Raw genomic sequence first — 13925 nt, forward strand, 5'->3', positions numbered from 1 at the left:
TCGGCAAGTGCCGTGTGACCGGAGCCTTACCGATCGCTCTATTGAATGAAACACTTTGCCGGCGACCATTGACTAGACAATCCTTTTGCTGGTTTCCTATAATTTGGGCTTTACGACTTGGCCGTTAATAACAAACGTCTAACATGTCGAATAGTTTTATTGTACACAATTTATAAATCCAATAATTATAAACATTATATAAAGGCAATATTACTTATATTTATAAAAATAAAATAAAACGAAATTCACAAATGTAACGCTGCACCGCGAAAATGAAGCCAATCGCCAAGTCTGTTTATGGTTTGTTGTTTAGCTAAAATCCAAGTTAGCAGCTGCACACGAGGGGCCGCGGAGTTTGCCCCAGGGTCACGGTGCTTCTCCCCTTCTAGTGATGGGGGGGGGCAATTATGTCCTCAGCCGGGATAGGGAGAAATCCTCGAACCAACACCAGAAAATGGGCCCCATTTTGATTCTATTTTTGGCCATCCCCTCTCTTCTATGTATGACCGTGTTCAGACAAATGCACAACGACCCATTCCCAGAACATGGCGGACAGGGAGGTCGTTTCTGCTGAGGTAGTTGTTCCGCAGAAGGTAGTAGTGTTACAGGCGTCTCTGTCCCCAGCAAACACTGAAGGAATAACAGGTAAGTTGTATCCTCAGGAAATAGGCTTCAGCTCTAAAAATGGCCGCCTTCAGTGTTTGCAGGCGAGACGGTAAAGTCAAGCCGAGTCAAACAGAACGGAGCTGTCCACCTTCTCGTCTGCGTACAGTTCGATTTCCTTCATCAACTTCAGTTTTGCTTCGTTTACTTCAATTCCCCAAGATGGCTCATTGTTTTCTGGTAAATGAGGTAAAAACAAAAAATCTGATCATTCACAATATCATCGGCATCTCAATGTTACTCGCTCATATTCAATAAACAAAATGGCGGACACGACAGAGCCTAGTCAGATTAGGCCTGAGCTACATAGTGACAGCGGCGCGGAGCTGCAAGTATGTCGCAATCTGGTATTGTCGCTGCATAGTCAGGGCTTTATATACACATGGGGCCGGCCTAGGTTGGCTGGTGCCCTGTGCTGTACCTTCTATAAATGCCCCTTCTCATGATGTACCATGCAGTGCCCAAATAATCTAATCATACTGCACCCACATAATCTAATCATACTGCACCCACATAATCTAATCATACTGCGCCCAAATAATCTAATCATACTGCACCCACATAATCTAATCATACTGCACCCACATAATATAATCATACTGCGCCCACATAATCTAATCATACTGCGCCCAAATAATCTAATCATACTGCACCCACATAATATAATCATACTGCACCCACATAATCTAATCATACTGCGCCCAAATAATCTAATCATACTGCACCCACATAATCTAATCATACTGCGCCCACATAATCTAATCATACTGCGCCCAAATAATCTAATCATACTGCACCCACATAATCTAATCATACTGCACCCAAATAATCTAATCATACCGCACCCAAATAATCTAATCATACCGCGCCCACATAATCTAATCATACTGCGCCCACATAATATAATCATACTGCGCCCAAATAATCTAATCATACCGCACCCAAATAATCTAATCATACCGCACCCAAATAATCTAATCATACCGCACCCAAATAATCTAATCATACCGCGCCCACATAATCTAATCATACCGCGCCCACATAATCTAATCATACTGCGCCCACATAATCTAATCATACCGCACCCAAATAATCTAATCATACCGCACCCAAATAATCTAATCATACCGCACCCACATAATATAATCATTCTGCACCCACATAATACAATCATACTGCGCCCACATAATCTAATCATACTGCGCCCACATAATCTAATCATACTGCGCCCACATAATCTAATCATACTGCACCCACATAATCTAATCATACTGCACCCACATAATCTAATCATACTGCACCCACATAATCTAATCATACTGCACCCACATAATATAATCATACTGCACCCACATAATACAATCATACTGCACCCACATAATCTAATCATACTGCACCCACATAATATAATCATACTGCACCCACATAATATAATCATACTGCACCCACATAATACAATCATACTGCACCCACATAATCTAATCATACTGCACCCACATAATCTAATCATACTGCACCCACATAATATAATCATACTGCACCCACATAATACAATCATACTGCACCCACATAATATAATCATACTGCACCCACATAATATAATCATACTGCACCCACATAATACAATCATACTGCACCCACATAATCTAATCATACTGCACCCACATAATCTAATCATACTGCACCCACATAATATAATCATACTGCACCCACATAATCTAATCATACTGCACCCACATAATATAATCATACTGCACCCACATAATCTAATCATACTGCACCCACATAATACAATCATACTGCACCCACATAATATAATCATACTGCACCCACATAATCTAATCATACTGCACCCACATAATACAATCATACTGCACCCACATAATCTAATCATACTGCACCCACATAATCTAATCATACTGCACCCACATAATCTAATCATACTGCACCCACATAATATAATCATACTGCACCCACATAATACAATCATACTGCGCCCACATAATACAATCATACTGCACCCACATAATATAATCATACTGCACCCACATAATATAATCATACTGCACCCACATAATACAATCATACTGCACCCACATAATATAATCATACTGCACCCACATAATCTAATCATACTGCACCCACATAATCTAATCATACTGCACCCACATAATATAATCATACTGCACCCACATAATATAATCATACTGCACCCACATAATATAATCATACTGCACCCACATAATATAATCATACTGCACCCACATAATCTAATCATACTGCACCCACATAATATAATCATACTGCACCCACATAATCTAATCATACTGCACCCACATAATATAATCATACTGCACCCACATAATATAATCATACTGCACCCACATAATATAATCATACTGCACCCACATAATATAATCATACTGCGCCCACATAATATAATCATACTGCACCCACATAATATAATCATACTGCACCCACATAATATAATCATACTGCACCCACATAATATAATCATACTGCGCCCACATAATCTAATCATACTGCACCCACATAATATAATCATACTGCACCCACATAATATAATCATACTGCACCCACATAATCTAATCATACTGCACCCACATAATATAATCATACTGCGCCCACATAATATAATCATACTGCGCCCACATAATCTAATCATACTGCACCCACATAATATAATCATACTGCACCCACATAATATAATCATACTGCACCCACATAATCTAATCATACTGCACCCACATAATATAATCATACTGCGCCCACATAATATAATCATACTGCGCCCACATAATATAATCATACTGCACCCACATAATATAATCATACTGCACCCACATAATATAATCATACTGCACCCACATAATCTAATCATACTGCACCCACATAATATAATCATACTGCACCCACATAATCTAATCATACTGCACCCACATAATATAATCATACTGCGCCCACATAATATAATCATACTGCGCCCACATAATCTAATCATACTGCGCCCACATAATATAATCATACTGCACCCACATAATCTAATCATACTGCACCCACATAATATAATCATACTGCACCCACATAATATAATCATACTGCGCCCACATAATCTAATCATACTGCGCCCACATAATATAATCATACTGCACCCACATAATCTAATCATACTGCACCCACATAATATAATCATACTGCACCCACATAATCTAATCATACTGCACCCACATAATCTAATCATACTGCACCCACATAATATAATCATACTGCGCCCACATAATCTAATCATACTGCACCCACATAATATAATCATACTGCGCCCACATAATATAATCATACTGCACCCACATAATCTAATCATACTGCGCCCACACAATATAATCATACTGCACCCACATAATCTAATCATACTGCACCCACATAATCTAATCATACCGCACCCACATAATATAATCATACTGCACCCACATAATATAATCATACTGCGCCCACATAATCTAATCATACTGCGCCCACATAATATAATCATACTGCACCCACATAATATAATCATACTGCACCCACATAATCTAATCATACTGCGCCCACATAATATAATCATACTGCACCCACATAATACAATCATACTGCGCCCACATAATACAATCATACTGCACCCACATAATATAATCATACTGCGCCCACATAATCTAATCATACTGCACCCACATAATATAATCATACTGCACCCACATAATATAATCATACTGCACCCACATAATCTAATCATACTGCACCCACATAATCTAATCATACTGCGCCCACATAATCTAATCATACTGCGCCCACATAATCTAATCATACTGCGCCCACATAATATAATCATACTGCACCCACATAATATAATCATACTGCACCCACATAATATAATCATACTGCACCCACATAATCTAATCATACTGCGCCCACATAATCTAATCATACTGCGCCCACATAATCTAATCATACTGCGCCCACATAATATAATCATACTGCACCCACATAATCTAATCATACCGCACCCACATAATATAATCATACTGCACCCACATAATATAATCATACTGCGCCCACATAATCTAATCATACTGCGCCCACATAATATAATCATACTGCACCCACATAATATAATCATACTGCACCCACATAATCTAATCATACTGCGCCCACATAATCTAATCATACTGCACCCACATAATCTAATCATACTGCACCCACATAATATAATCATACTGCACCCACATAATATAATCATACTGCACCCACATAATACAATCATACTGCACCCACACAATATAATCATACTGCACCCACATAATATAATCATACTGCACCCACATAATCTAATCATACTGCACCCACATAATCTAATCATACTGCACCCACATAATATAATCATACTGCACCCACATAATCTAATCATACTGCACCCACATAATCTAATCATACTGCACCCACATAATATAATCATACTGCACCCACATAATATAATCATACCAGGCCCAAAAAACATTACCCAGCCAATAAACTAGGGAATGTTTCTTTATCCAGAGTAACTGCCTTAACATAGTTTTGGACACCATGTTGGATCGGGGGTGTAAGATGTGGCTGCTCAAAGCCAGTGGTGCGCCCCTCAGTAGTGACAAGTAGTGCACCCCGTGTGACTGCACACGACGAACACCTCTAAGGCCAATTATGTAACATCTTTTCTAATAACACTACATTGTGCCGTTCCTCTTTTATGCCTCCTAGAAATTTTAAGTCACTACACAGACAGATACCGTCCAATCAGTGTTGACAGAGCGAGACTGTGTAAGGACATGCCCTGTTTGACATGGGCAATGGTAACACCCAGTTGCCCCAGTTGTCAATTTATTCATACATTTCTATGAGGAATAACAGAGGAGCAGCACAAAGTAGAGATCTAAGAAAAGATGATGCAGAATTGTGATTTTATTTACTAAAATAGACATGTCAGGAGAAAAGATAGATAGATAGATAGATAGATAGATAGATAGATAGATATGAGATGGATAGATAGATAGATAGATAGATAGATAGATAGATAGATAGATAGATAGATAGATAGATAGATAGATAGATAGATAGATAGATAGATAGATAGATAGATAGATAGATAGATAGATAGATAGATAATTTTGCATTACCTGTTGGGTTATTTGACACCTTATGGATATTTTGGGTAATGTTGCCCTCTGGGGTACATGAGTTGGCCTGGGAAGACGTTGGCTTAGTTGCGTACCTGCCGTCTTCAGGATAAAAGTCGAAGCTGCCAGACTCGTCAAGTTCACACGGGCTCCTCTTAAGGACTTCATTGTGAGCAGGGCAATATGCTGTGTCTGGCACTGATATGGAGGAACTGCTGGACTGCTCCACTGCTTCTCCTCGGGCGTAGCTTATGGACAAGGATTCATCGCTTTCCTCTGGGATATTCACACTGGACATCTCCTCTTGGGATTCCGTAACAGGGGCTGTGAATGACTCCTCCGCTTTCTCCATCATTGTTATTACCTATACAAGAATAATGAAGGGTTAATATCGACTTCCATAACAATGGCTGACTGGTAGAGTTGAACTAGCGGGCACAGGGAACCTCACTAATGGGCCACCAGACTTACAAACTGGGGGGAAGGGAAACATAAAGTAACATGGGCCGGTATTCCCCTCCACTGTGACTTGTAATATACAGGAAGAATCTGCTTCAAGGGAGAAATAAGGGTGAAGGAATGTTGTGTGTGGGAACCATCCTGAAAACGCGAACTGGCTAGAGGGCCACCCACATGGAGTAGAGATAGATGCCCCAAATGCTCAAAAATATTTAGGACAAGATATTTCTCGGATTTCAGGATCAGTACAGGATAAGTAATGTAATGTATGTACATAGTAACTCTACCAGCAGAATAGTGAGTGCAGCTCTGGAGTATAATACAGGATGTAACTCAGGATCAATACAGGATAAGTAATGTAATGTATGTACATAGTAAGGGTATGTGCACACACACTAATTACGTCCATAATTGACGGACGTATTTCGGCCGCAAGTCCCGGACCGAACACAGTGCAGGGAGCCGGGCTCCTAGCATCATACTTATGTACGATGCTAGGAGTCCCTGCCTCGCTGCAGGACAACTGTCCTGTACTGTAATCATGTTTTCAGTACGGAACAGTTGTCCTGCAGCGAGGCAGGGACTCCTAGCATCGTACATAAGTATGATGCTAGGAGCCCGGCTCCGTGCACTGTGTTCGGTCCGGTACTTGCGGCCGAAATACGTCCGTCAATTACGGACGTAATTAGTGTGTGTGCACATACCCTAACTCTACCAGCAGAATAGTGAGTGCAGCTCTGGAGTATATTACAGGATGTAACTCAGGATCAGTACAGAATAAGTAATGTATGTACACAGTGACTACACCAGCAGAATAGTGAGTGCAGCTCTGGAGTATAATACAGGATGTAACTCAGGATCAGTACAGGATAAGTAATGTAATGTATGTACACAGTGACTACACCAGCAGAATAGTGAGTGCAGCTTTGGAGTATAATACAGGATATAACTCAGGATCAGTACAGGATAAGTAATGTATGTACACAGTGGCTTTTTGTGGAGGTTAATTCTCTATGTAAACTGTACAATGGTGTTCACAGGTGGACATACCTTCACTCTTGCCCCAGGGTTGGTCTATGTTTGACCCTCTTTACTTTAGTAGAAACCTCCAAATCTCTAACTATATTGTCTCTTAGCAAAATAAAAATAAAAGTTCTTAATATTGTATAATATAACTGGAAAGCGTCAGCAAGCTTGTTAAGAGACACTCCAGTAGAAGATTAGCTGGGCCACTGTAATGTCTAATGTCGGGGGAGGGGGGGGGGGTTAGTTTTTAAGATCATACAATATAACGTACGGGCAGTGGCGGACACAGACTGCAAAAGGCCCCTGTGCAGATAATGTGCCAGGGCCCCCCCGCCCCCCCCCCAATACCGACAAAGTTACCTAAACATATATATGCATATAAAAATAAACCTTACTAATAAAAATTATGAAGGAAGATTTATATTGTACATTTTATTACCAGTTTAGAACACAAGTAACACATTTTTTTCCGGGTTAAATTCTTATCTAAACTAAGTCCCTAAATGTGGGCAAAGAAAATGAAAAACCTATACTCACCTCCTCCGGCGCCTCCGTTCCCCCTCCGCAGCCCCTATCCCTTTCTGTGTTTACAAAGCTGCTGTGGTGACGCGCGGTCGATGGCACATGACCGCTGCAGCCAATCAATGCCCTCAACAGCGATTTGCTGTGGAACTACTGTCCTCAGCAGCACACCAATGAGGAGTTATTGGCAGCAGCGGTCACGTGCCATCGGCAGCGCGTCACCAGTGCAGCCTTGTACACTTGTAACACAGACCGAGACAGGAGGATGGGGGCTGCGGCGGGTGAACGGAGGCGAGGGAGGAGGTGAGTATAGTTTTTTTATTTTCTTTGCCCACATTTTCTTTGCCCAGCTACTGTCCACGGGGGGCCCGCTGATGGGCTCGCAGCTACTGTCCACGGGCCTCTGTCTCAGTCCTCAGCATCGCGCAGCTGAGAACTGAGTCGGCCAGCAGAGGAACGGGCCCCCTTCCCACGCGGGGCCCTTGTGCAGCTGCACCGGCTGCACATGCGGTATGTCCGCCCCTGCGTACGGGATCTGGCAGGTTTTATAACGTTACCTCTGATAATAAAGTCCTCTTCTTGGTCAGACACAGACAGACCGCAGAAGCCCAATGGATCGCAGAACTTCTTGCTAATCGCTCCAGTCTTTTATCCGTGTATTTTTGGCTGATTTCTATCGCTCCGAGCAGATCCACAGACTTTATTCTATGACTGTCGGACTCCATTTTTAAGTTCACCTGCGCCACCTCCGTCAGGATAAGATCTTTCTGGAGAAACAGACGGCGTCTTATTAGCGGGATCCACAAGAAAGAATTAGCGCTTGTAACACAGGAGCAGGTACGGATATTCTTACCAGGTACGTGGGGTCTCGGTCTTTGTCAATGGGCTTCAGTCCTGTCAGAAGTTCTGCTAAAACCTAAAAGATGATTATAGGGTCATCAGGGCTACAAGAAAAACCGGCAGACATATTTGCTTCTACATTATATAATAGAGCCCGAAATAATAATGTATTCAGTAGATGCAGGAAGACAATCCCTTTTATGACATCTGATCGGCCGATGATCACCCAGAAGCACCATAAACTTCAGGTTATACCCAATAGCCTGGCCAATCAGGTGTCCCATAGCAAAGATTAAAATGGGGGCCCTTTCAGCAGCTGCCTGACACCACCACATCCCTAACATCCTGCGATAAGGTGTCCCGGTGCCCCCCATTTTTATGAGTTTTTTTCTTGTTTGGCCTTGTGGACACCACATGCCTGTCCAGATTCTCAACACCTATTATATAGTTGTGTCAAGACCAATCTAGAATGGGCCCTCTCTCCAGGGGCCCCATATCAGTCGCATGGTCTGCCTATATGGTATGTGCACAATTGCCTGTGAGGTAAAGAGTCTGGACTCCCTACTACCTGTACTGATACATTGCAGCAGAAGAGGGATTTGTGCAACTGATGTATATAGCAATTGTAGCACAGATAGAGACCTAATTCTTCTCACTGCTGAGGGTTTGTTACAGGTATAACTAGTCTAGATAATCCTCTGTGAGCTAAACATGGCAGCACAAATCTCTCTCATGTCCTGAGGGTTTGCTGCAATGTATTAGTGCAGGTAAAATGCATCAGTCTGGAGTCCAGACTGTTTAGCTTGCGGAGGATTGTATAGACTGGATACAATTGTAGCAAATGCTCAGCTGAGAGCAGTATTAGGTTTTAAGGGGGCTTTCAGTCTCTTGATGTAAACAAGAATGTTCCCATTCACTGAGAGCAAGCAGAGATATTAAAAATGGTGAGGAATAGAAACAAAAAGTACATTAAAAAAGTTTACTGGGGGCCTCCATACACCATGACCCGGCTCTGCATGTGCTGCTGATATTGTATAGGTTAGTTCTTCAGATGATTTATATCACTTACTACACCACAGGAGAAGATGTCGGTTTGTGCGGTCAGCTGGCCGCTCCTCAGGTAGCCGTCAGGCAGGTAGGGCTGGAATCTTTGCAGCTCGTAGGTTTTCACATTCGTGTAATTTGCTGATCGATCAGGACAGAAACGAGCGCCTGCATGTCCCAACTTTGCAGTGAAATCCTCATCCAGGAAAACGTTTGAACTGAGAAGAGAAGACAACAAGAAATTATAGAAGAATCTTACGTTTTATATCATTGGTCTTCATGTTTGTAGTGAGCTCCCTCTAGTGGTGGCTGCAGGTAGTAGAATGTGATCATGTAACTCTATGTGAGCTGTATATATATCTGTATGTTTTGAGCTCCCCCTAGTGGTGACTGCAGGCAGCAAAATGTTATCATGTAACTCTATGGGAGCTATATATAGCTGTATGTAGTGAGCTCCCCCTAGTGGTTACTGCAGGCAGTAGAATGTTATCTTGTAACATTATAGGAGCTGTATATATCTGTATGTAATGAGCTCCCCCTAGTGGTGTCTGCAGGCAGCAAAATGTTATCATGTAACTCTATGTGAACTGTATATATTTGTATGTAGTGAGCTCCCCCTAGTGGTGACTGCCGGCAGAAGAATGTTATCATGTAACTCTATGGGCGCTGTATATATCTGTATGTAGTGAGCTCCCCCTAGTGGTGTGTGCCGGCAGAAGAATGTTATCATGTAACTCTATGGTAGCTGTATATATCTGTATGTAGTGAGCTCCCCCTAGTGGTGGCTGCAGGGAGCAGAATGTTAACATTTAACACGGGACGTTGTGAAGGGAAGCAGGGGATTTGAAGGGCTTGATCATTACAATTGAACATCTGGTTTCTCCACTGACTCCAGTGGAGCAAAACATCTTACAATCATGGAAGTCTTTGGCTACACCAGAAGGGGTTTGTGTGCGTTGCAGTTTGGAAATCGGATGGAGTCTGACACGTCAAAGGGATTTTGTCTTTAGGTTATTTAAAAAAAAAAAAACGTTGTCATCAAAGGGGTTAATTATGCAGAGTCCATAGAAGAGGAACCAAGATTATACACATGGGATGTAAGAAGGTATGAGATGTATTAAAGGAGGATTTTTACACAGTGAAACTTTCTGGAGTTAGGGAAGTCAGAAGACGAGTTATATCCGCACCTGCGATCACTGGGAGATGAAGTGATACTTTCCCACACACAGACTCTCACCTCTTAATGTTTCCATGAAAAATTCCGGCCTTGTGTAAGTGATCAACACATTGTAACAGGCCAGCAGCGATAGCCAATCTCTTCTCCCAGCCCAGGACACAAGATCCAGCCTGAAAAAGACACAGGATATTTAAAGTGAATGGACGTCAACGTAAAGATTACATATAGAATGAATCTACATCAAAAACTGAGTCACTGTGTACATACAATACATTACTTATCCTGTACTGATCCTGAGTTACATCCTGTATTATACTCCAGAGCTGCACTCACTATTCTGCTGGTGGGGTCACTGTTTACATACATTACTTATCCTGTACTGATCCTGAGTTACATCCTGTATTATACCCCAGAGCTGCATTCACTATTCTGCTGGTGGAGTCACCGTGTACATACATTACATTACTTATCCTGTACTGATCCTGAGTTATATCCTGTATTATACTCCAGAGCTGCACTCACTATTCTGCTGGCGGAGTCACTGTGTACATACATTACATTACTTATCCTGCACTGATCCTGAGTTACATCCTGTATTATACTCCAGAGCTGCACTCACTATTCTGCTGGTGGAGTCACTGTGTACATACATTACATTACTTATCCTGTACTGATCCTGAGTTATATCCTGTATTATACTCCAGAGCTGCACTCACTATTCTGCTGGTGGGGTCACTGTGTACATACATTACTTATCCTGTACTGATCCTGAGTTACATCATGTATTATACTCCAGAGCTGCACTCACTATTCTGCTGGTGGAGTCACTGTGTACATACATTACATTACTTATCCTGTACTGATCCTGAGTTACATCCTGTATTATACCCCAGAGCTGCACTCACTATTCTGCTGGTGGAGTCACTGTGTACATACATTACATTACTTATCCTGTACTGATCCTGAGTTACATCATGTATTATACTCCAGAGCTGCACTCACTATTCTGCTGGTGGAGTCACTGTGTACATACATTACATTACTTATCCTGTACTGATCCTGAGTTATATCCTGTATTATACTCCAGAGCTGCACTCACTATTCTGCTGGTGTAGTCACTGTGTACATACATTACATTACTTATCCTGTACTGATCCTGAGTTACATCCTGTATTATACTCCAGAGCTGCACTCACTATTCTGCTGGCGGAGTCACTGTGTAGATACATTACATTACTTATCCTGTACTGATTCTGAGTTACATCCTGTATTATACTCCAGGGCTGCACTCACTATTCTGCTGGTGGAGTCACTGTGTACATACATTACATCACTTATCCTGTACTGATCCTGAGTTACATCCTGTATTATACTCCAGTGCTGCACTCACTATTCTGCTGGTGGAGTCACTGTGTACATACATTACTTATCTTGTACTGGTCCTGAGTTACATCCTGTATTATACTCCAGTGCTGCACTCACTATTCTGCTGGTGGTGTCACTGTGTACATACATTACATTACTTATCCTGTACGGCTCCTGAGTTATATCCTGTATTATACTCCAGAGCTGCACTCACTATTCTGCTGGTGGAGTCACTGTGTACATACATTACATTACTTATCCTGTACTGATCCTGAGTTACATCCTGTATTATACTCCAGAGCTGCACTCACTATTCTGCTGGTGGAGTCACTGCGTACATACATTACTTATCCTGTACTGATCCTATGTACACAGGGACTCCAGCAGCAGAATAGTGAGTGCAGCTCCAGAGTATAATACAGGATATAACTCAGGATCAGTACAGGATAAGTAATGTAATGTCTATACACAGTGACACTTTGTAATTGTATATATAAGCTGTAAAGTGGTGATTACGGGTGGACACAACCTTTAAAGAACAAGCAGGGGATACTACAGAGCTAAACAATGGAGAAACATTAATTTATGTGGAAAATTTTGTAGTTGATGTTTTTCAAGGTCATCAGATTTTGAGGTTTCCAGGAAGTGTAAATCAGGAAAAGGGACATGACCTCATAATGGAAAGTGAATTAAGCTGTCAGTAAGTCCATGGACAGGGGAAAGAGCCCAAAGGAAACACAGGAAGGACGTACAGACTTTATGTGGACCCCGGTACTGCCGCCATGACCCCAGGAATAATCACCTGCTAGAGATAAAGTAGAATTTCCCCCAAAACAAATAAATCCCCAGCAACTATAAGTCCAGGATTCGTTCTCTTTTGTCAAGTTCTTAGAAAAGATTTTCAGCCATTGATAAGTGATGTTTGCTTCTGGGAAAGCTGGGTGACAACCAATATGGCCACCAATAAGGGGGGATTCACACAAGCGTGATTTTCGTGCGTGCAGGCCGCGTATTTTTCGCGCGCCACGCACAGCCCTATAGAAGTCAATGGGGCAGTTCAAACAGTGCGTGATTTGTGCGCAGCGTTTGTTCGCTGCGTACAAAACGCGACAGGTTCAATATCTCCGCGTATTTCGCGCATCACGCACCCATTGAAGTCAATGGGTGCGTGAAAACCACGCAGGTCGCACGGAAGCACTTCCGTGCGAACCGACTGAAACAGCGCACCAGCTGTCAAAAGGATGAATGTAAACAGAAAAGCACCACGTGCTTTTCTGTTTCCAAACATCCAAATGGAGTGTCTTTGAGATGAGCGAACCCGGACAATCGAACCGAACTTCACCGGGTTCGGCCGAACTCGGCAAAAAAATTTCCGGTACGCGACGTCAGGAGACAGTCACTGTCCAGGGTGCTGAAAGAGTTAAACTGTTTCAGCACCATGGACAGTGACTACCGATCCCAATAAACATGAACCTGTAAAAAAAAACGAAGTTCTGACTTACCGATAACTCCCGGCTTCTTCCTCCAGTCTGACCTCCCGGGATGACAATTCAGTCCAAGTGACAGCTCCAGCCAATCACAGGCCAAGCACAGGCTGCAGCGGTCACATGGACTGGCGCGTC

The 13925-nt window shown here is 42.2% G+C and overlaps 1 protein-coding gene across 3 annotated transcripts in view; it reads right to left on the bottom strand.

Moving 5' to 3' along the window:
• Positions 1–208: 208 nt before the first annotated feature.
• The window catches only part of IRAK2 (interleukin 1 receptor associated kinase 2), a 37008-nt gene continuing 23291 nt past the window's right edge, over positions 209–13925 (bottom strand). For 2 of the 3 annotated variants that reach the window (XM_075831849.1, XM_075831850.1), the window contains 6 exons: positions 10999–11108; positions 9787–9979; positions 8731–8793; positions 8435–8644; positions 5871–6234; positions 209–840 (listed from right to left, as the gene is read on the bottom strand). In XM_075831849.1, the coding sequence (XP_075687964.1) occupies positions 722–840; positions 5871–6234; positions 8435–8644; positions 8731–8793; positions 9787–9979; positions 10999–11108 (1059 nt within the window). In that variant the 3' untranslated portion in view covers positions 209–721. The remainder of the gene's footprint in view (positions 841–5870; positions 6235–8434; positions 8645–8730; positions 8794–9786; positions 9980–10998; positions 11109–13925) is intronic. The other variant, XM_075831851.1, reaches the window with a different exon arrangement.

The sequence above is a fragment of the Rhinoderma darwinii genome, chromosome 7, assembly GCF_050947455.1.
Source record: "Rhinoderma darwinii isolate aRhiDar2 chromosome 7, aRhiDar2.hap1, whole genome shotgun sequence".
Lineage (NCBI taxonomy): Eukaryota > Metazoa > Chordata > Amphibia > Anura > Rhinodermatidae > Rhinoderma > Rhinoderma darwinii.